Raw genomic sequence first — 24,699 nt, 5'->3', positions numbered from 1 at the left:
GTAGGCAACAATGCCGAATAGAAGGCAGCTGATTGAACAGGAGGTTCTGGAGAGACGTGAGACACGTGCCAGGGTCGGAGTCAATCCAATCTGAGTGTAAAACTATCTGTGTGTCACTGATACAGATATAATTCTCAATCTAGCAGGGGTGAAGAATTTTAAATAAAAGAGAAAATGTTATTTTGAAAATAACCCGAGTATAAGTGAGCTGATATCCACCCTGGTATGCAGAGAGGAGGCCTAACAATCAATTGAGCAGACACACTGATGTCCTGATTTAAACTGCTTCGCTTACTCCTCCCTCATTCCCCTCCTCCTCCTCGTCACCATTAATAACAATTGAGACCCTTGGAGCATTAATTAGTGAAGTTTTCCTGTGTGCCTGGACTCTCTCTGAGCCACCTACAACGGGTGCAGACTTCTGTAAACATGATCCACTGCATAGTAAGTTGTTGTTTTTCTACTGAGGAATTTTTTTTGTTTTTGTTTTTTTAGACATGGTGAGGAGATCACAGAATTGTTCAAGCATGCCTTACACACACACACACACACACAGACTCTCTCTCTCTCTCTCTCTCTCTCTCTCTCACACAAACACTCTCCTCTCTGTCTCTCACTCTCTCTTCATTAGGCAGCCCCTGTGCCGGCCTGTGCGCGATTCATTAGCTTTTATCCTCTTCATTTGAAGAAGGAGCTGTGTATAATTAGAGCATCTCTGTTTGTCCAGCATCCTTCAAACAGTCACATCTCAAGGCCAATTATCATTCCGTCGCAGAGCTCCCAGATAACATAGCCACATCAGCCGCCTCGAGAATGAACTTCAAACCATTACTGCCTCTCAAGAATGTAAATAAAATCACTTGCAAATCAACAGCTAATGATTGAATGTGGAGTGGCACTCCAGGGATATGAAGATGATGAACCATATTGGTAGACTTTGCGTTCCAAGATTTTACTCGCATTCTTTTGGTGGAAAGTGCCCATGATAGGCCAACACTTAACCAATTTCCATACTTGTGCAGTCCAGTCCCGGAGTACTCGGGACAGTAACATGTTTGTTATTGCGTTGGGTCTATACTTCAACTTCATAGTCATTGTTTCGTGACAACGTGCTTTCAACTTTAATGTGAGCTTTAATTTTGAGATTTAACTTCACAACCGTTCTGGTTGAATTGTATAGTAAATATAGCTATTTTGAACAAAGTCCCTGAATTTTAGGAAAATGCCGAAGGACAATGATCCTAAGAATTCAGTCAAAACAACCAAAGAGCTTTTTATGGTCAAACAGTGGAATGTTCATGACCAGCCAGGTCAGTCATCTGACTCAGTCCAAATTATCATGCGTTTCACTCGCTGAAGACCAAACTGAAGGCAAAAAAAACCCAAAAAAACAAGCAAGAAGTGAAGAAAGCTGAAGTACAGGGAAGATACCAAAAACAGATCCATTACACCTGGTACTTTTATATAGACATCTCACCAGAAATTGACATTATTCCCTCATGCATTGCAATTACAAGAAAATCTTCAAGCGCACCTTACCAAATTTGCTACATGCAAAACTAATGCAGTGCTCGGCCTCTGCATTCATTTTGTATTTGGATGATTAAGTATGATCATCTCTTTAAAGTTCATGTTAACTAAACCAAATACGTCCTGTGCCCTAAAATTGGAGGCTGTGTATTTAAATAGCTACAGTTGCTATGCTGTTCATATTAAGTGGATTTAAACACACGTATATTAAAGTTGAGAGCCAAGACTTTTACCTCATAGTTACTGTTTGATTTTAGATCTAATGTGCTGGAGTATGGAGCCAACAAAACAAAAAGGCATCATTGTGCAAATACAGACTGCACTTTCTTTCACCTCCTTAAGACTAACTATAATACTGCTTTTATTAATTTTTAGTTTGTTGTCACAGCAGTTCAATATAATTTACAACGTGACACAAACTCATTAACAAGGTGCAGAAACAAAAGAAAACGACTCATTTCTGAAGAAATCATACTGATCATTGATGAAAACACACACTTTTTACAAAATCTCATGTCTTGTGTAGATAGAGATGTGTAACTAAGTGGCACCATCACCCAACAAACTGGACAGCATGCCGTTTCAACTGTTAGTAAACGTTAATAGCATCTACATCTTGTTTAGTAAAAGCCACAATATGACATATCCATGATACCACTCACTGCACTAGTTGTGTTACTTGCTTAAAACGTCCTCTTGTGATTGCTCGTGCCCTGCTCTGCATCATCAATCCGTGATGTTGAGGCTGTCTCAGGAGTTATTTTGTGGTGACATGTTACTTCTTTTGGTGCTTCAATATTGCCTTGAACGCCCTAATCTTCTCCCTCAGATCCTAGAAGCCCTTGTGGCAACTTCCAGCAAACAGATGCTGACTTTTCCCATAGAAACACAGCTGAACAATGTGTCGAGCTGTGTATCCTTTACTCAGAACACAACATGTTTTGTTATTCTGTTATAAGTCTAATAAGGATAGCAAAATGTTAGATAACTCTCTCTTATATGAAGGTTTTCTCCCATTTCCTTTCTCCTGGTATGACTCTTACGTCTACAGTGGCATGAAAACGTTTGGGCACCCCTGGTCAAAATTTCTGTTAATATGAATTGGGAGTAAATGTTGACCTGATTTCCAAAAGGCATGAAGTTAAAGATCACACATTTCTTTAATATTTTAACCAAGGCTACTTTTTTATTTCCATCTTTTACAGTTTCAAAATAACAAAAAAGGAAAAGGGCCCAAAACAGAAGTTTGGTCAGCACTTAGTAACACCCTGTTTGGCAAGTATAACAGCTTGTAAATGCTTTTTGCAGCAGCTAATGGTCTTTCAGTTCTTGTTTGAAGGATTTTCAACCATCCATCCTTACAAAAAGGCTTCTAGTTCTGATTCTTGGGCCGTCTTGCATGCACAGCTCCTTTGAGGTCTATCCACAGATTTTCGGTGTTTAGGTCAGGACTGCAAGGGCCATGGCAAAACCTACAAGCTTGCGCCTCTTGAGGTGGTCCACTGTGGATTTTGAGATGTGTTTCGGATCATAATCCTGGTGTAGAAGCCATCCTCTTTGCATCTTCAGCTTTTTTACAGAAGGTGTGATGTTTGCTCCCAGAATTCGCTGGTATTTAACTGAATCCATCTTCCCTCCACCACAGTCGATCCAACCCCGTGCTTAACAGTTGGAGAGGTGTTCTCTTCATGAAACTCTGCACCTTTTTTTCTCCAAACATACTTTTGCTCATTGCTGCCAAAAAGTTCTATTTTAGTTTCATCAGTCGACAGGACTTGTTTTAGGCTTGTTTCTATATTCCTCTGCAAACTTCTGACGCTGAATTCTGCAATGAGGACGAAGCAAAGGTTTTTCTTCTGATGACTCTTCCATGAAGGTCAAAGTTTTCATGGTCTTCCAGACCTCAACTTGACCTCTAGCGCTCCTGTTAACTGTCATTTCTTAATTACATTACAATGAAGAAAGAGCTATCTGAAAACACTTTGCTACCTTCTTCTAGCCTTCTCCTGCTTTGTGGGCATCAGTTATTTTAATTTTCAGAGCGCCAGGCAGTAGCATAGAGGAACCCATGGCTGCTGATTGTTGGCACAAGGTTTGAGGAGTCAGAGTATAGAAAGCTTTGAAGTTTGTATCACTTGCCCTTTCTATTGATGACTGTGAACAAGCCACTGGCCTTAACAAGCTAATTAAGGTCTGAAACCTTAGTTATCTGAGGGCTCAAATCTCTTGGGCTGCCCAAACTTTTGTATGGTGCCCCTTCCTTTTTTTCCCCACTCTAAAACTGTTCAAAACAAAAAAAAATACACTAATCTTGCTTGAAATGTTGAAAAGAATGTTTTATCTTTAACTTTATGCCTTTTGGAGATCAGTTCATCTTCTGCTCACTTAATTATTCACACCAACAGAAATTTTGACCAGGGGTGCCCAAACTTTTTCATGCCACTGTAGAAACAAGATCTTGATCTTTAATTCTGAGATACTGCCAATTCAGATAGCAGATTTTATTTTGAAATGTGGTTGGCCTAGAAATAGCTTGACGTGTTTGTTATTTGATGTAAAACTAAAATGCACAGATGGTGACATTACACAGGCCAGATACTATGTAAAATGGGTAACTGAAGTCCTTTACCAAGACATGTTAGAAATCAGACAGCAGGGATTTTATTTATCATATGTAGAAGTATGTTAGACCTCTCTGCTGGTGAAAAATGGATAGTGCTACTGTGAGTCTTGTCACTTCAAATGAATGGTCTATGTCTATACAGCAGCACTTAATGTTAGCAGGTTCTTAGATTTATGTGTTTAAAGTGACACCCCCCCACCCACCCCCGCACATCTACCAGCCATGATCAGTCTTAAGACAGCTTTGCTGATAAACTCAGCGGAACCTTTTCTAGGAAGTCACACGTGTACCCGCAGCGTTTGAACAGCCACTGTAAATCCATGTGTTACCACCGCCTTCATTATCATCATAATAAAAAAAAGTGTCTGAGAGGCGAAGTTACAGAAGAATGTAGACACCTCACTTTCTTCTTTGTACTATCATCAATCACCATGGAGCTTTTCTTTCTCCTACAACATTGGCTGAAGCCATCGTATTAAAAAAAAAATAAAAAAAATCACATGCATATTTAATTTCATTCTCCACTGACTCACACAAAAGAAACTGCCACCCTTCAGGACACCTTTCGGAAAAGTCTCTATTAAATCTGAGTCAGCTGGGAGCGGAAAAAAGGAAAAAAAAGAAACATTTCATGAGTGAAAAACCATCTAAATTATTGCGAGACTTCAAATGAAGCACCCAATGCGTTGTTTTACTCCTTAGCCACAGCTTGGATGGCAATCAGGGTCGGTCAACCAGGACGCTATCAGCAGCAGTCACTTTGCAATGACAAACTACAGCCCTACACTCCAAGCATGGGCATTATTCTCAACACACGCCTCACCCCTATCAGAAAACAAGGCAGGTTTTATGGTTGCTGGAAAAGGTGGTAAACATAACAAAGCGCGCAGATCCCTGGAATTTGTGCTTGGTCAAAAGACAGTATAGATATCAAAGGCCAGGCATTCTACCAAAAAAACAAAAAAAAACAAAGCTGTTCTCGTAATATAGAAAATAGAAGCACTGGCTATATACAAAATGAGTGATGAGAGCATCCAGTGAGCATTTTGAATGCAATAAGGGGAGGGACACAAGAAGTTCACAAAGGAAGGAGATGAAACTGATATAGTGCGATCCTGATTATGGAGTCGGTTTTGTTTTTTGAATGCGTAAATTAAAAGACTTCCAAACGACTGCTCTCTGTGATCAAATTGAGGCTGCACAGTCACAAGGTGCTAATGCCGCGCACCGGAGTAGACCGGTACTCTGGTTACCTCAGTGATCTAATTATCACATGAGCTGTTAGCACACACTCTCCATAACAAATGTCTCGAGCCGCATGCACGGGGCTCATATTTAGCCCCTACCTCTCCATCCATGTGTGGCTAATCCGTCACCTAGCCTGAGAGAGTAAAACACATCCAATTGATTTCTTCCTGGTTTACATATTTACACACACACTCACGCAATTAGGAGCACATTTATTGACAGTTTTGGCACCACTGGGAGCCTTGCAGTGCAGCCCACTCCGATAAATCTCCCATTCCTGGGGCTGCCGGCGGGCAAGACAGATAAACCTCGAACAAAAATGGACTGGGAATACTTCGAGCTTCGGGGTAAGAGAGTTCTCAGTCACAAAAATTGACCGCTGGCATTCAGACTAGCAGATAAACACTATTTATTCATCATAAAATGTTTAAATTCATCTGCAGGTCTCTGAATAAGTCAGATCCCCTCTGTAAAAAAAAAAAAAGAAAAACATCCCTGATAGGAACAGGACCAGTTTGGAGAAGGTAGGTACACAAACAAAATAAAATTTTTATTTTTTTTTTCTTTGCAGCCAAGTTATTTTGTTGCCTCGAGAGCTGCAATCAAAACCGCAATTCTGTCACAGCCACAGACTCACAGAGTTTCCAAAGTGCATCTAAATTCTGATCTATGAGTCTGACTTGTGGTCCTCCACTCTGAGCAGCTTAACTCTGTCATCTGGGCACCGTGCTATGCGTGTGCCATGCCGCCCCCAACAGGCTCTCGGAGAAACGCATCGGCTGTCCCACAGCACCACAACCGCACAACTTCAGCACCCAGGCCACCTCCCCAGAGCCAGGAGCAGCACATGAGATCAAACATTCACACATGGAGCAAGTCTGTTCCATGTTTTTATGATTTTTCTTTTTTTCCTCTTTTTGTAAGTGCAGCTCTAATTGCATGGGCAGTATGGATCCACCTTTAGACTGGACATTCATTGTCTATACATTGATTGGCACGAATATAGGCTAATGTGCCCTTTTCCTCATTTAAACACCATCGTCGGGACAGCAGAAACGACCCCTTCTGGGGCTAAATTAGACTCTGGACGTTAAGTCCCCCCGGGCCATCTACAGCCATTAACCACTGAAAGGTGAAAGTCTGCACTATGATGTGAGTCATTCCAATAAGTCAAATCACTATCTGGTACTAATCCCGGGACTTTTCCTCTCTCTCTCTCTCTCTCTCTCCACAAAGCTTTCGGGCAGACTTGCGACCAATGGAGTTGCCCGCGTCTACGAATAGCGTTCGTTTCAGCGGGAGAGCTGTTGCGTTTGTGTCTGCGTGGGGAGGTTCGGACCGACAGCCCCTGTCGAGCGGTGAAACAAACAAATCCATCAAACCGGGGGGGGGGGGGTACTACGACAAAGCAAACACTAGTGCATATGTTCTAAGCTGGGGTCAGAGTGCGCGCCGGGGAAACAGCTCCGTTCAGAGCAACGACAGGACTGACTGGCTGGCTGACTGACTGACTGACTTCTTACCAGTTCATTTCACCTGGGACAGGAACTGCAGTCATGACCCTTCTACAAAAGTGTATTTTACGAGCTATTCACTCTTTTAGACTAGAGGGCACCTGTGGTAACCGACGGGGGGGGATTTAAAATGGGTGTGTGACATACGGGATGGAATATTATGTACAGAAGTCGTTGTCGTTTTTGCACTTCAGCTAAAAACACCAAGAACGGCGGGGTCAGGCCGGGCATCACACTGCGAGCCGAGGCTATCTCGAGGTCGACTTCGGTGAGCGGGACGTTACAAGTGAGGTTCGAGCGGAGTTCGCGGCGGGATAACGGCAGCGGGTCTCGCTCGGCTTACCACCCCGCCGCGTACAACCGACGGCGCCCGGCGACGCCGGGTGCGTGGATCTCTTGAGGCTAATCACATTAGACGGCAACTTATCAAGATCAAGTTAGACGCGAGCAACTCAACTCCTTCAACTTGCGGTCGGAGAAAAAAGAAACAAAAAAAACAAAAAAACGGCGGCGCCGCTGCTCCGGAGCCCCGCCGCGCAGCACCTGCCCCGCCGCGCGACGCGGCTCCCAAGGTGAAGGCGCGAGCTGCGACGATGAGCGCCGGGGTCGCGGGCGCAAAAAAAAACAAACAACTGTGACATCGGGCTCGCTGTCGAGCAAACGTGGGCAAAATTGCTTTTCGGAACTTTGTCTGCGAAAAATGCGGCGGCTCGCGGGAACCAGCGTGGCTTTGCGCGCCGCCACGTCCGCCCCGCGTTTACACCAGAAACGCCGGTTTTAAAAAGCCGTAGAAAAATTGCGACGAAACTGTCGGGAGAAAATAGCGGGCAAACTGAGTTTGAGTGCCCCTCGCCAATCCACTTCGTTCCCCGGCTGCGGCATGAAACAGCACTGCGCGTATGCTCGGGACGTGCACACATCTCCAGGTAATCCTCCTTACCTTTAAAAACTTCCCCTCGGGCGGACAGCAGCAGGGTGATTGCGGCAAACAAGCAATTGATAACTTTATCCATGTCGACAGCGCCGTCGTAGCGTCAGCCCCCGGGCCGCGGGGTTAACTGGCAACTCTTCTTTTCTTTACGGCAACTTGAATCCTACCTATACTTTCAGGAGTGTTATATCTAAAGTCTTCGCCCTGCCCTCCGTCCCTTGGCGTGCTGTCTGGGAGGAGGAGGAGGAGGTGGTGGTGGTGGTGGAGGGGAGGGGGGGGCTGGGGGGGAGGGGGGGGGCTGGGGGATGAGCGGACACTGTCGCCGAGCCGGCTGCTCCTTGCCGGCTTGCTCCACACTGGGAGGAGGAATGCGTGAGTGGGTCCCCGGTTCCTGAATTGCGCCCGGATTGAGTGGGTCCGGCAGCTCCGGGAGAGCAGCGGCTGCGTGGGCGCCGTCTGGCCGGTAGAGGGCAGGTGTGAGCCCCCCCCCCCCGCCTGCGAGCGAGAGGACAGGCGGCGGTCTGCCTCTGACTGGGACTCCGCAGGCGTTTAAGTGGACCGGCTGTGGAGACTGACATTGGCTCAGGTCAAATAGTACAGTTTTAAAAAAAAAAAAAAAAGATCCGTGGGCTGGTCACACAGCGTTAATTTAAGGTGGTGAATTCATTACTCAGTCACTGATATTGTGATTGTGACCCCCGGTTTGTGATTATCATAAACTAATTTCTGATATTTATATTTGAATCTGTATTTTGCTCTCTAAATTCTCTTTTGTTGGCTTTACTTCCTCACTGTTTGGGCTCCCACAGACTGTTGCATGCGTAAAAATAATACCTGCAAAATTCTTTACAGATCATTTTTTTTCTTTCCTCCTGACTTTATTAAAACCAAACGTGTAGAAAGGCATTGAACTTTTAAGCTCTCCCCTCTGCTAATGGCTCAGCCTGGGCATCTGCCGAAGGTGACACAATACTGAAATGACCATAAAGTAACGTTAGTGCAACACATAAAGAAATATTTAATGTTTTATATGCTATATGAGATATGCACGAGGAAATATATATCAATTTTGGTTGCCATTTGCAAACTAAAAAATACGCAGTATGTTATTCTACATGGTGACATTACTAATGCCGGAGGTCAGATATAGCTCCCAAACCGAACGGGCTCCAAAACAGAACATCTCCCGGACTTATTTGAGATTTGGGAGGCTAGTGCTGCGTAAAAACGTACTGTCAACACCAGTCCAGAAATAGAACAGTCACTGCATTGAACCATGTTTTACAACTGGGGTCTTTAGAGCCCAAAACAGATCATGCCATTTTCTGTGGCCGGCTCCTGAAAGCTCCTCAGTTCAAAATCAATATAATATTCATAAGCAATATTAAGTATGTTTCTTGTGCTGTTAAAGAGGGCCGTAGGGTTAGGACCCAGTGTTCACACCGCTGTGCTCATATTTATGATTAGACTGGAAGACAGGAACCTATGGTCTGCCTTTTTTTTTTTTTTTTTTTTTAAATCAGTTAGTTTAATTAAAAAATAAATAAATAAAAGTGTTACCTCTAACTGGTGATCATCCAATCACTACTATGAATGCGGTATTGTCAAAACCATAGTAAAATCTAAGAATAAACATTAATTTCAATTTTCTAATCTTCTATGATACGAACTGTGGTGATATTGTTCTCTCAACATAAATTTGAACTTCTCAGGCCTAGTCTTTCCTAAAATATACTGTTCACCACTGAGTTCACGTCATTTAAGGAAGTTTGACATTTTGGGGATTACACTTACTCACTTTGGAAAGAGCCAGGCTAGCTGATTTATGAACTTAAAATGAACTTTAAACTTAAAATCTTGGCCAGCTGGATTCCTAATCACAGCTCACCCGGTGTCCCCTTCTCTGATGAAGTTCACACACTGACCTGACATTAGAGGGAAACCTGCTCCGACATTCAAGGGGACCTCGTCGGGCGACGTGGCAAAACAGGACCGCATCTCCACAGACATTTTTTTTTCCCGCTTCCATGAATCAGTGGCGATGCTTTACTTTAACACGTGCAAATATTTGTTCAAAATTAGTCTTATCCGAGACAGCAAGTGCAAACAACACCGGGGTTTTGTAACGGCAATATCAAACACAGGGATGGAGAAGCAACTAATGACAAAGTCAGCCAATGTCATTCCCTCATTGTTTTTGCCTGCATAAACACACATGGCGATTTCACTTGTACCAGCAGTTTTCACAGCTAATTAAAATGCAGCCAGATTGACACGAGTCAAAATTTGCTTTCAAAATGACCTCCTGCTGTCAAGGATATGCGACGCCAGTTGTTGTTTTTCTACATAATTACACCAAACAATGGCTGAGGCTTTTCGTACAAGCCCCACACGTCTCTTTGTGGTCCTTAGGTATTGTCTTGGCTTCGGAAGTTATGTTGCCAGGAATGCACGAACACCAGTCTGAGCGAAGCTGTCAGGGGAATTGGTGAAAAAGTTACTCCTACGACTGGATCGGAGGAGTGAATGGATAACATCATTGTCTGCGCTCCCGAATGTAGAGAAAGAGAGAGAGTGAGTGTGTTTGTGAGTGTTTGACTGAGGGGGTGTCCATAAACGCAGTCCTAAGTCCGGTTCAGTCAATAAATCAGATCCACCAGTGGTTCCAACCACCACTTTTAGCTAACCTTTTATCCATTTTTCTATCTAGACTTCATGCACCTTCCATCCCAAAATGTAGGGTTCAGGTGATAAAGCTCACTCAATATATGTTTTTTTTTTTTAAATAAAATCATAATTTCTATTTTGTCAAATAAGTTTAGCTACTATCTCTCCCCAAGTAACCCCTGATAGCTGCTGGTTAGGAATCACTACAGCGATAGCAAAAACAAGGCCATTACTGGAAATACACTGTTGACCTCACACTTTTATTTATTTATTTATTTTTAAACCCAGTAACGTTACACAAGCTTACTCTCCATCACCCTCTCAAAGCAAGACACAGAAAAGCTTTGACATTACACTGATTGGATGGGAAAGACCAGAGCGGCATCAAAAGATCCCATATTTAGGCCACAAAGGTTATGACAGTGGCCCAGCCTTTCAGTGACTCACGGCTGCTGATTTCTGAACAACATCCTGAGCTACTGAAGTGGTGATATTGACATTTCATCGTGGAGAGCTGCCAACCAGCAGCGGGGAAAAGAACCTCCAGCACGTCTATACTCCTTCATATTTCTCCCCGCAGGGACGGTCTAAATCAGTTAAACACGAGAACGATGAGATAAATAACACTTTGTAGTGACTGACATAAGTGGCAGTGTAAGGCTGTTTGTCAATAAATGCCAGTCACCTCACCCTATGTGAGGAGTTTTCCGTGTGACTGAATGAATGACACAAATTAAACTGCAGCACAAAGAAAGACTTAAGTCTCTCATGCGGCTGCCAGACAACAGTGATTTTGTCATTTAATTCCATTGTGATTATCCTGTGCCTTGATTGTCACGAGCTCAATACGAGATTGATTAGCTGTCCCTCATTAGGGGAAGTCGCTCACTGCTAGTGATGCTAAACTGTTTTCAAAGCTTTGGTTTATAAATGCATAATACCTTTGAATGAAGAGCACGGGTGCCAATCTGCCTTCAACCAGTTGTTATATCTTGCACAGGGATTCGTTATAAAGCAAAGTTATCGGCGCACACAGCAATTAAATAAGATCAGCAAATCCAACAAAGCCTGGTAACTGCAGTCGTGTTGATCCCTGGTGCACAGCTGACCACCCGTGAGTGAGCAATGCTCACTGCAATGAGGTTGACTGCTACACAGCAAACTACCACTTTAATTGTCATAGATGTTAAATTGTGTTTTACTTGACTGTACACAAGAGACTGTTACACATTTCATAACCGGACCCCAAACATCACTTTAGTTTTTCAATTACAAATAAGTTTTAATCTATTAGTTACTTCAGTTGCTCATGGAAAATCTGTGTGTGTGTATATATATATATATATATATAGACATATCTAGATATATAGATGAATAAAATAGTGTTTATTTCATTTTAAACAAGCGATACAAGTAGACAAAGTCATTGTATACTGTAGTATCACTAGAATAGCAACATCACCACAGAACACTAATAAAGTGAATTCAGGTCATCTGACTCACATTGAAGCAATATCATTATAGGTGCTTCATTTGACAACATGTCCCATGATCACAATCTAGGACAAAGACTTATTCAGGAGGGCTTCATCTATCATGAATGCATGGGTTGTGTGGGTGTGTGTGTGTGTGTGTGTGTGTGTGTGTGTGTGTGTGTGTGTGTGCCTGTGTGTGTGTGTGAGTGAGAGAGTGGTGGGTGGGGGTGTTATTGGATAGCTCAGCATTTACTTTGACTAATGTAGTAACAGGTACATACCAACAGAGGTCACTTTTTTGTCTTTTCTACAGCACATTCAATTTCCACTGTGACTGGTTAAAAATGTACACGACCTTCCTAAAGGGGGTTAGATACAATTATGGCTCGTTAATAGTCAAGCACCCAAGTTGAAACAAAAACTCTGTTTTATTCACAGAGACAAACTAGTGATAACAGAAATTAGGCAAGCTTAACCGCTTGTTGGTCAGGCTCGTGGTTTTTCAGCAAAGATTCCCACTTTATCACACTTTTAAAGCTTTTTACATTTCGCTTCAACCACTACAGTTCAAATTAGTTAACTGTAAAAATAATTATTTAGGCAAATCATAGCATCAGTTAAAGGTTCTACATTATGACTATTTTCATTAATTGTTTGTCTTCTTTTGCTTCTTTTTTATGTACGGTATTTGTGGTGCTGCAGTAAGTGCAGGTCTGAATTGGCAATAACTACATATATGTAACAAAATAATCCAAACTCAAAGGTCCACTTACAAGCTTTCTCAGCCTTAATTACATATAAGTTTTTCTTTAAGTTATTTCAATTTGTTCCACAGTTGTCCACATTAACTCTGTTTATTCTGAGGCAAAAAAAAAAAAAAAAAAATCTCGATTATCATGCATTGTAAGTTTTTTTTTTCCCATAACTCTTCAAATTGCTGGTATTACAACACCCAGCAACCTCAGAGGAGCTGCCACCGAGCAGCCCTGCTCTGATCTGTTGGAGTGGAACAACATTTAATCAGAGTCTAAGTCCCTGTTATGTTTTATGTTTTTGCAGATCTTAAGCCACCCTCCACCGTTCTTTCCACTGACTTTACCCACCTGATCCCGATGCCCTGAATGCAACAACGAGAGTGGTGATCTGTAGCTGAACTTAGCCCTATGCTCCCTCACTGCCACAGGCCAAACCAGTACTCAGCACCCCAAATGTAGACCTGTGAATTTTTGTGTGAGTTGAGTGACCTGTCCTGACCCCTTTACTGTGGATTAACAAACGTTTAGACATGACACAGCAGTTACGACTTCTTTATTTATATCCAAACTTTTATATTACATTTTTAAAAAATGGAAAATCGATCTGTCAGGCAGAAGATATCCTGTAATATTAATACTACGTAATGTTAATCTGTCTTGATTCATAACATCTTTGTCAGTGAGTTTGTGGTAACAGGGGATTCAGAGCATGACTACACATGTTAGGGGTCAGATTTGTGCCAGCATCCCATTATGACACACTCTTTTAGACACACACACAGAAGAAAAACAGTGGTAGTCCCTCACGTGGGTCTGAGGTAGTTATAGAGGGCGCTGAGTCCTCCTTGCAGCACCTCCTGAATAGGCTTGAGGAGGGGGTTGTGGATAATATGAAGTCCTTTATCCAGTGGGTGGCGGGCCAACCTCCCGAGCCGGCTCAGTAGATACATTTCCACCGGTACACTTTGCAAGTCATTGAAGTCAACATTGAGGAGTTCTAAAGACTCAAGAAAACACAGTGTCTTGGGCAGTGTGTGGATACTGTTTCCCTCCACGATGAGGATCTTCAGGTTAACCAAGTCCTGGATCTGGTCTGCAATGGTCTCCAGACGGTTGCAGGCCAGGTGAAGGAATACCAGACCCTTCATGCTGTAGACACAGGTGGGGATGTGAGCGATGCGGTTGTGGCTAAGGTTGAGTTTGGTCAGACTGTGCATGGCTGCCAAGCTGCCAGGGAGGCCTGTGATCTGGTTGTTGGCCAGACTGAGCACCTCCAGGCAGGTGCAGGAGCCCAGCTCCTCAGGGACCTCGCTCAGGCGGTTGCGACAAGCAAAGAGCACACGCAGCTTCTTCAGGACACCAATCTCAGGTGGGAGGCTGGACAGGTTGTTGCCCCAAAGGTTGAGGATAACAAGATTGTCCAGAGCACCCAGGGCAGGGGGCAGAGAGCAGAGGCAGTTCATGGACAAGTTTAGCTTCTGAAGCTCTCTAAGTTCCCAAAGCTCAGCTGGGATCTCATCAAGCCCCCGCATGGCTAGACTCAGAGTGCTGTAGCCAAAGTGCACCGTGGTGTGTCTGCGGATCCTCTCAGCAGCCGAGGACAGGCTTGGCTGGTCGTCTCTCAAAGCACTCCTCTTCCTTTGACTCATACTCACCTCATTCAACTCCTTGTTGGAAAAACTGCGAGATTGCTTACCACCCATCGCCCTCACAGTACTGTTGATCCTACCACCTATAACAAGATGTCAGCGTGCGATTAGCTGAAACACCAGCACTTGGAGCATTGAGAGAAATGGTAAGGATAATGGCTGCTGTTTGATTTCCAGGGTTCTTGAACAAGCCACATAGAACATGGTTAGTTCTAGTGGCACTGTGGTGTCTGGCTGTTGTAGAACTCCTGATGTTTGGCAGCAGTTACACTGAATCCTGGCTTGGTTTTTCTGACTTGAGTTGCAGGGTGCTGTAACTGAGCAGCAGTTGCTCTCCCAGACCAACTGCCTGACTTACTGGATTTCATTCCCCAGCTGGTCCTGTCACTTTTCAAGTCCACAGATAGCACTATGCTCCCCACCCACTACAGGAGGGGAGGACTGGGGATAGGATGCTGTGTGAGCTCAATCAGTTGAGGTCACTTCCATGATCTCATAGCCTAACACGTAGAAATACAATGGTGCTCACAAAAGCTGTCACACGTATATGGTATATAACCATGTTTATTTTGTTATCTACACCTGCTATCTTATATATTATATTTGGGATTTAAAATGATTCAGATATCCAAAATATCATCTCTTCTCACTTTCTCATGTCAGCCCCTGCGCCTTTGTGCATGTCACCCTTGTCTCAACTAAAATATGGCACCAACCTGGCATCTGTGAAAACACTGAATCATCTCTCAAAAAAGCAACAGTTCTTAGAGGAATTAGTGAAACCTTGTGCACAGACATGCGCTAGCTTTATCTCAAGTGCAAAAGGACATGGAACATCCCAGTACGTTCCTAGAAAAACTCTTCTGCTATACAAAATGTCCTTCATGTGGCCCAGAGGGGTGAAGCTCTCTTTATGTAAAAGAATATACTGTAGTGCATTTACATTTTTGACTGTCTTTCCCCCCCAGCAACATACACACTGAGGCAAAAAGTTCTTAAAGCTTTTCCCCTAAAGAGTTCTTTAACTTTCTCTCTAGCACTCCTCACTCCTCAAAGCTATTTGTTCCACTTCCCTTTACTTTGATTTGTGTGAATAATTTCTATGTCTGCCTAATCAGTTCAGAGTTGTAGGGCAGTGCAGCTATCCCAACATGCATTTGGTGAGACACAGTCTATCACTCTATCACAGGGCCATACACACAAACACATTCACATCTAAGGGCGATTTAGAGATTACCTTTCCAGTTGTGGAATGTATCCAAGTACATTTACTCAGGTGTTGTACTTAAGTGCAAATTTGAGGTACTTCTACTTTAGACGAGTATCTCCATGTCATGGTCCTTAATACTTGTACTCCATTACAATTCAGAGCCAGATATTGTACTTTGTACTCCTCTACATTTATATGACAGTTTTAGGTACTTAACAGATTGAGATTTTACAGTCAAAACATAAAATTAAACTACCCAACAACATATAAAATTAAAATGAGCTCCAACTGTAACAGTAAAATGTTACTTACACATGATTGCATTGGTTATAATAAACTAATAATACTCCCACAGAAGCCATTTTCCTGCATTATGAGAGCTTTTCCTTTTTATACTTTCAGTAGATTTTCTTAATACTTCTGTTTTACTTGAGTGATACATTCAGTACAGGACGTTTACTAGTAACAGATATTGCAGTGTTGCTACTTTTACTTGAAGTGGATGTAATTTATATTTTTATAAAACCAATGTATCAATGATAATGTGAAAGCATGTGTCAATGTGAAAGGCATTGCTCGTAGTGATAACCACAACTTTACTGTTTTGGTTCACTCGCACCGCTCTCATAGCATAATTTTTAACCACAACAGGAGGCTGTTTTTAGCAAAAAAGAGCTAAAACCCTACTGTACACTACTTGCTTAGAACCAGACACACAGACAAAGTTAGTGAATAGGTGGTGTATAGAGTGTAGCATTTAGCAGCTAAAGAGTAAAATATTTCCATCAGGAGGTAGAGACCAAAAACAGAGCTAAAAGAGAATTTTGGCCTTACATTCACCAAGTAGCCAGACACATGAATCCGATAATGTGACTCTGATGATAATGTTCCTCTGTAACTGCTGGATTTTTATATAATCAACTGTTTGCAAACAAGTTCATCATATAAACTTAAAAGGTGATAATATGTCAATGATGTGTCCATAACTTGTTTCCACCGCACCAAGTGTCCAAAAAAAAAAATCCTGTCACAGGGGGAAAATGTCAGAAACCTCACGAGAAGCAGCAGAGGAGAGATACTTCTTTCAGGATGGATAAACATTCGACAGGTGTTGAAAGTACGGCATGTACACTGCACAACCCATATTGATCATTTTTAGGTCCAATTTTTGTCCTGTTCGGTTTTTTGATCCAAATATAACACTTAATTTCAACCTTGTTAACATTGCAGTCCCATCTGTAGTGTCTATTCTCATTTTTTCCCTTTCATTTAGTAGTATATCTATCTATCTGTCTGTCTGTCTGTCTGTCTATCTATCTATCACCCCCATCCCATTTATCATCTATTTATAAGCAGTATCTTTGTGTTTATAACACATTATAATGTAGTATAAAAACATTTTAATTGTTTCTGTAACTTAAGTGTTATTGTACAGTACTCTTAACCATTAAAACTTCTCCTATGAAGACATATTTAATACAAGTACATCTGTGTTGTATTATTTTGTCATTAATTATCTGTTTATATATCATCATACAGCTATGGATCACAGGAGGAGTTCAAGTTGTTTACATATAGACCAATTAACACTTAAAAATACCTTGTATCTACTATACCTTGTATCACAATAATTTATAATCTACTATAAATTATTGTGTGTTATAAAACACGTATTAGATTTTTATAAACTGCTTATAAATGCTGTATAGTTTGGGTTAAAACAAAGTGTAACCTTGTTCTCCAAAATTTGTAAAACACTATGTAGGTAAAATTGTCATTTTGTCTAATAAGGACAGAAATGGACTTATCTCTAAAAATAAACATTTTTTTCAATTAATATTTATTTTGTGGCATCACTTATTTCCAATAGGTGTCACTCAAATGATTATAAATGATTTTTGCCACAGGAGAGGTCTGCATTTATGAGCTGTGAACACATTATAAAAACATTAGGGGTGTAAATGGGTCCTTGGACTTGATCCAATTTCCTTGACAGCCTTACAGAGACCAGGACCAGGACTTAGAGTGGCCTTAGTCATCATTCTTCTCCCAGTCCAGTAATCAAAGTACTTGGATGACAGTTAGCAGTGATATCCAACTCAGGGGACTCAGTGGCTCTGCTCTGAGCATGGCTACATCAGCACTTATGACAGGTTGAATCATGTGTTTGCTGAATTGGACACTGGAGATAGGGCTACTGGGGTGCATTGCCCATTCAGGCAGCTGCTTGTGCAGCATGTCTCATCTGGACATTTTCTAGTAAATGTTAATACCTTCATATCACAGTAACTTTGTGTAGAAACTGGTATTTGGCTGACCGGTACATTTCTTGTGTGTGCGCTTGCAGTGAAGCATTTCATCACAAAGTCTTTATGCAGCCCTCAGTTTTAGATGGAGATCTGTGCCACTGATCTTGTGTATGTGTGTGCCACAGCTAATTTCACAAACAGCAGGACTGCAATATCCTGCCATCCTCTATTTACATGAAAAATGATACCTCAGCTGTAACCGTCGAAGCATTCCCCCCATATCCAAACAAATCCCCAGGAGTGGCAACACAAGGCTGGGAACACATGCTTTCAAAATATGCAGAAAAACCATGGCTTCATATGCATATCCCTCATAATGGGTTAACTGTAGCATTGCAAGACCTGGATAACACCGTGATGGAGGCAGGGGCTGGGATAGAAGCTCGATAGACAGGTGGTTGAATGGACAGAGGGAATAATGCTCATTTCTGTGACAGAGGGATCTCATCCTGACATACTTCCCCAAAACAGACCACTGTCTAACACTTCGTTATAACCTTGTGAGGCATGAATCCTCGTTAAACGCTCTTGTTTTTTATCCTCTGCATGTTTTGTTTTTTTTCCAGATCGGTCCTCCTTTCTATCAGAGGAACAAATGTGTGGAAGCAGTTTGAGATTAAAATTACAAGAAAATGGGCTCTACCATTCCTCTTGCATTCGCACAACACCTCAATACAGAGTCCCATTAGCACCAAATGAGGATGAGTTATTCACTCTGAGAACAGTTACACCCTCCAGTCTTCAGGGTGACAAAAATGATCTCATTTCAGAAAGCTCATCTAGTTATGTGGCACAATAATGACTCTGGATGAGCTACCTTTAGAGACTCAGGTTTAAGATATATACCATTATTACTTGTTCATTACTGTGGAGGCTTCTGGCATTGACAGATGATATATGGCCTTGCAGCCACAGAATCTGCTGTAGGTGTCTCTGTCCTGTTGAAATGTAAGGAGTACCTGCCAAGACCTGAGGCTCTTTAGAGTCTATATTGCAGACACATTACTCCCTGAAACCAGCAGTCTTATTGAAGAATATGTTCCCTCTTTAGACAGAATACAAAACAAGACCAGGTATGGGAGACAAGAAATATGCATTTTGCAAGGCTATTGAGTATTCCAGACAAAATTAGCACCATGAAATGGGAGAGAGCTTGTGAACAGGGGTGGGTGGCCCGCCAGCTGAGCTTCTAATCGTCTATTATTCAGCAGGTGCAGATGCGAACAGTCACACCACTGGACACTTTCCATTTGTGCATGCACAAGTCCCCCCCCCCCCCAAAAAAAAAAAAAAAACTAGTGGAGTCTGTGGAAGTGGCCATGCATTTCTATCAAAAATTGAGTATATGTCACACATTTAAATTGCCATCGGGATACTGGCTGTAACACTGCTCTGCCCAAACCTCCAGGTGACACAAAGGATCTACTCAGCAATGGAAATTAGCAAGGGAGGAAATTTTGAGGGAGTATCCAACAAGTCCCCTCGGAGGCTGAATACTAGGCCAAGAACATTTCATTTCAATGTTTCAAATGTTAATTTATTTACCAGATTGGACACACTGAGGTTGCCCCAGGCCGGTTGTGCAAATTGTCAACAATTGAAATGACTGTATAGCAAGGCAATTTTCGCATATTCAAGACTATTTTGAAGACAAATCGGTGCTAAAAGAACACAAACACAAACTCAAACATTCTACATCTTCTTAGAATATTTTTCACTTTATCAACTCTAAGTGAAGCACCTCTGCTGACTATCTTGTAATCTACTAATCTGTTTCCCCAGGCCACACACCAGGTATCTGTAGTTAGATCTGTAGTGAAGCAACCAGATTCATCTTGAGATAAACCGGGACAACATGATTAGTAGATAATAAAGGCACCCAGGGGAGAGCACTATCCGGGATAACTCCACCACATAAAGATACCATTTGTAATGATGGCTGGAATCAACGGGGAAGTGCAGTGAGCAAAGCTAACTTGGCTCCAAAGTGACCAAATCAGTCCCGGCATTGCTGATGCAGCAGATGGGGAGTACAAACCAATTGTGGCTGTGACAACAACAAGCAGGGTGATAAAGTACCACTGAGCAGCCTATCTGGGTCTCACCTGCTCACAGCGACTGCTACAGGCTACTGAGTGCTAAACAATACAGTTGTACAGTGAGCACTGATGTAGAGTAAACATGAGATAAACTGTCAGTGCTTTGGGATGGCAATGAGATTGACTGATATATCTGGAGTCCAGACTCTGATCTAGTCACTCCCCATAACCTCAGCAGACTCTCTTGACTAATAATAATGAACTTCTCCTCCAAAGCTGCATTAGATACAGAGCCTGACGCAATCTAATGTGCGTGGGCCAGGAACCAGCCACTGTTCCACTGCTAGGCACCTCAGACCAATATGATTAGCCTACTCATATTCCCCCACTAGTTAAATCAACAGCAAGAACTCATCATACAAATGCAAATAACACCCAAAAGAAAAATTGGGTCAGCCATTACAAGAAAGTAAGTGACAGTTTATATTAATTTAAATACTGCACATACAGAACATAGATGGCAACAGTATAGGAGCAGATATTAGCATCCAGAAGACATCAAGACATTGCCCACAAGTAGATCTGAGAGAGACTAATTCAACAGCCAACAGTGATGTCAGCCTGATAGTTCCAAGCATTTAAACAAAGACTGAACAGAACCAAGACATCTACCCAACATATGCATGTTAGCACATGTAGCAAACACTTACATTACCTTGTCGAAGTGCAGCCGTGATCCACAGAACATCAATTCAGCGAGTGAAGCCTTGAAGGTTCTTACGGTGAGCTTCTTAGCTAACAGTTGCCTTTTAACACATCCAGCAGACATCGGGCAACATTAGCTTTCATCAGAGTGGTGTGTGTGTCCAATATTCACTCTTCTTCTAGCTGAATAAAAACTCCTGTGGGAAATATCTGGCTCCTGGCTCCTTAGCTGCTAAATGTTCCACTATGTTCACAAACTAGCTGCTAACTTTGCCAGTAGTTTTATCAATGATATTTGCTGATAACAGCTACCTGCTGTCTGGAAAAAACACTGATGAGAACAGTGAGACTTAACTGGACCCTTGCACATTACATATACTCAAATGTTGTCAAAATCCACCACCAAAATAAGAACTTAACCATTACTGAAACATCAAAACGATCGTACAGGAAATAAAAGTTGTTCACTGTTGAACCATCAAACATGGCAAACACACATGTTTATGTACACAGTCCAAAATCTGAAGGATGAGGCATCCACCATGAGGCCAGCCAGGTTCTTTGTTCAGAGAGAGTGAGCCAACTGAGCTAGCTTCCTATATTGACTCTGTGGGTGGAGCCACAGGAACCAGTAGGCCAGGTGAGGTGACACATTTGACTTGGAGGGAAATCCTCATGATATTAGTGTTGTACCATGAGGTCCCAGGTCTTCATCCTGGATCTTTTTGAGGGCAACCAGCACATTACGCACATTTTTCCCTTTATCAGTATCTCTGCCACTGTGACATGGCCATCTGAGCTTGGGAGAAATTTCTGAACCTTCCTTACTGGCCACTAGGCACGAGGGAGATGGGGTTCAAAATCATAACAACTGCATTCAGGGTGACGTTTGGGTTATCCACTTTACATTTTTGTTGAGGTTGAAGAGTAGGTAGATAATGTTTAATGAAACCTACCAAGAATTGATCAGAGATCACTTGACTGTGACACCATCTGCTTGTACCCAGCAGGTCAGGACGAGCATATACAGCCTGAGGAAGAGCTGCCTCAAGCCGCCCCATGAGGAGAAGATTGAGAGTAACTGGCTAAGGGTTAGCTATTTCAGATGATAGGTATCCAGGGGGTTTTTAGTTTAGGATTTCTTCCATCTAAGTTAACACAGTTCTCAAAACCTTCTCAGTGTCAGTTTGATTGCCCAAGATTAGACATATTGTAGACTTGGTTGTTATCGCCTCCCTTTCATCAGGTTTCCCCAAAGTGAGGGGCATGTGGGGGGATCCTTACGAAGCGGACTCTATACCTTGCTAGCTGTTCTTGAAGGGCGGGGCCCAGTTGATCAAAGGCTTCCTGCAACTCTCTGTCTCTTCCAATGAAGTAAGTATCATGGTCACATATGATCTCAAAGGGGGTTTCACACTGAGCTACAAAGCGACAAAAAGACATAAGGAAACTATCTGTGTCCAGACTGGGTAGCAGATCTATATGGATGCAGCGTGAGGTAAGACATTTGAACTTACTTAAATAAGGAAAGGGCCGAAACAGTCCATCCATTGTGGAACTAGACAGGAGGTTTGAATAAGCGCAGGTGAGAGGGAGGTAAGTCATTGGGTCAGTCGGTTTGCCTTCCATTTCTTGCATTCCTCAATGCTTGTCTCCCAAGCAAGATCCAGTAGTTCCTCTTGAGGCTTGACAACTTGTAACTTGTTGTCATAATCCTTAATCAGGAGTTGAGTGATGTAGTTTTTTTGGATCCAGGATTAGAGGATTGATATTGTATGTTGTCTTACTTTATTATTTTTTCTTAGATATCATTTAGAACAACTACCTATTAAAACAATGGACTGGAAATCCTGTGGCATCGCTTATCTGTCCTAACAGATTTTCCATTGAGTTGACTGTTGCTGGAGCCAGATTATCAAAGGAGAATATAATTCAGCCTAAAGATATTCATCCTAAAAATCTATAATAAAGGAACAATAGTTAGCAAATTAGCAGTGCAGAAGCAGGACAGCAGAGCAAAAGAGAGGAAGTAGTTCTGCTAGTTTGAACAGGCAGCCTTATTGCAAAGGGTGTGTTGGATATTTATTATGTGAGTTGTCTGCTTGAACTAGTCCTTGGTGGTATGCCAGGTGTGGTGGAGAAACTTATATTAAAAAGTTCTCATTGTGACCACAAGTGACGGTGCAAAAGTTCCAGGGCTGATGATTTTTATGTCCATGCCACCAGAACTAGAGACAATAGGATCTGACAAGCTCTTTTCTAGAAATTAGGATGCTTGCCAGACCATCGCTGCCAGCAAACCATAAATGTTTCATGTGGTGCTGATATGGTAATCATTGGATCCCTACAATGACACCTTGTGAGAGTTGGATAACGATGGCTGTCTTTCAGGCCTGTGTGACTCTGGACACGGTCCAACAACTGAGGCACAGCCTGAGGTGTGAATCTGCCAGTTAAAAAGGCCACGTTGCATCCAATAGATAGGTAAAAGTCACAGAGATTAACAAAATAAAGGTGTCCTCCACGCATCACGCAGATATACAGACTGATGAAAGATACCACACAAATGCATTCCTCTGAGTTAAATATGCTTTCCGTTTCATGAGGTTTGTGAGTGGGTCCAGGTGCCCGTTGGTGGCACAGACCCAGCTGGAGGATGTGGCTGACTCGCTCCACTGGCATTCAGGCTGGCATACTAACAGAGCCAGGGGTGCTTTCACAGTGAGTTGAAAGAGGCTGGCGCTGGTGCCACACACCCAGGGCTCAGAGACACAGGCTCCAGCTGCATGTCCACTAGCTTGCATATAGCTAAAGGAATTAGGGACTGAAAGTGAATTTTCAACCTGCAACATGGTTCGTGGCAGGAATATTGATCTCGTGACATTAACAATCACGCACAACACCACCGCCTTAATCACATCTATGACCCGTTGCACACGGGACTGTCTGAGATTGATTGTTGGGGTGAAAAAAGAAATTTTCCAATCACAAGGGATGAAGCAATAAAAGGCTAACATGTCTAAAAGAGCTTAATGTATTATTTCTCTGAGGCTTGTGTAAGCCTTTTATTAAAGTGAAACAATCTTGTCAGACACCTGTTGTTCTTGTTCTTTATTGTTGGCCTATGTGAGCACACTGTAATCCCTGGCTAGAACATGGCTGTATTACCAGTGTGACCTATTCTTGGTCATCGTAATTTCCCAAGAGCATGTATGAGTGCGTGTGTTTGTGTGTGTTTTAAGTGTGTGTTTGTGTGCGTGACAAAGAGAGACGGACTAAGAGAGGGAGAGGCAGGGAAAGTGACAGTGTCCATGCACATGAGTGTACTCGTGTCTGCGTGTATCCAGTGATCGCAGGCCCCTTCAGCCATTTCAGTCAAGCTTTTTTTTTTTTTTTTTCTGACACCCAATGTCACGCAGAACAAGTCGCCTATTGCTGACGCCAGAGATTTCTTGTCTCCAGTGGTGAGAAGTGTATGCGGAGGCAAATCAGTTGGGTCTTACTGAGGGGGAGATGGACATTTCTTTGTTCAAGTAGTAATGGCCCTGGATGTGACAGTGAGGCAGGGGTTTTTATTGGTCACAGGGCAGGAAAAGTGCACAACCTCGGGCCAGTGGGCTATCATTGAGAGCGTATTTAATTATTTCAAGAGTTTTGCTGCCAAAACTCTCTAAACTGGCATTTCGGCTGTGGGAAAAATATCAAAATTTCAGCAGATTTAAGACCACTGTCTAGAAAAAGGCAGTTTCACAGACCACGTCACTTGTGTTTGTGAAGCACTAAGAAATGACTGACATACATATGTAACATTAGAGTTGAAAAGCGAAGAGGACTCCCATCATCTGACCACCTTCACCACGCCTGCCTCGAATTCCAGAGTCTGCCTATGAGCCTAACCCACTAATTGTGGCTTTAGTTCCTATAGTATTGTTGCATGCCTGTGGCTTGGTTGAAGGCTTCGGTTATATTAAGACCTGGGTATTTTAACATCTATAATGGAGCACGCTATCAGCTCAGATAATCGAGGATGCGTGTAGTCAGATT

General features: G+C 42.5%; 2 protein-coding genes across 4 annotated transcripts in view; both read right to left on the bottom strand.

Moving 5' to 3' along the window:
• LOC120798810 (receptor-type tyrosine-protein phosphatase mu-like) overlaps positions 1-21,217 on the bottom strand; it is a 167,763-nt gene extending 146,546 nt beyond the window's left edge. For 2 of the 3 annotated variants that reach the window (XM_040143472.1, XM_040143473.1), the window contains exon 1: positions 7,856-7,928. In XM_040143472.1, coding sequence (XP_039999406.1) covers positions 7,856-7,928 — 73 coding nt within the window. Of the gene's footprint in view, positions 1-7,855; positions 7,929-20,665; positions 20,757-21,103 lie in introns of those variants that run through there. The other variant, XM_040143474.1, reaches the window with a different exon arrangement.
• LOC120798811 (leucine-rich repeat-containing protein 30-like) lies at positions 13,547-20,756 on the bottom strand. The gene is made up of 2 exons (XM_040143475.1): positions 20,666-20,756; positions 13,547-14,475 (listed from the first exon to the last, which is right to left on the bottom strand). The coding sequence occupies exon 2, from the start codon at positions 14,444-14,446 to the stop codon at positions 13,547-13,549; it is 900 nt and encodes a 299-aa protein (XP_039999409.1). The 5' UTR covers positions 14,447-14,475; positions 20,666-20,756.
• Positions 21,218-24,699: the final 3,482 nt, after the last annotated feature.

Source organism: Xiphias gladius, chromosome 14 (genome assembly GCF_016859285.1).
Source record: "Xiphias gladius isolate SHS-SW01 ecotype Sanya breed wild chromosome 14, ASM1685928v1, whole genome shotgun sequence".
NCBI classification, from domain to species: domain Eukaryota; kingdom Metazoa; phylum Chordata; class Actinopteri; order Istiophoriformes; family Xiphiidae; genus Xiphias; species Xiphias gladius.
The sequence above is the reverse complement of the archived record's forward strand: the minus strand, read 5'-3'. Positions and strand labels throughout refer to the sequence as shown.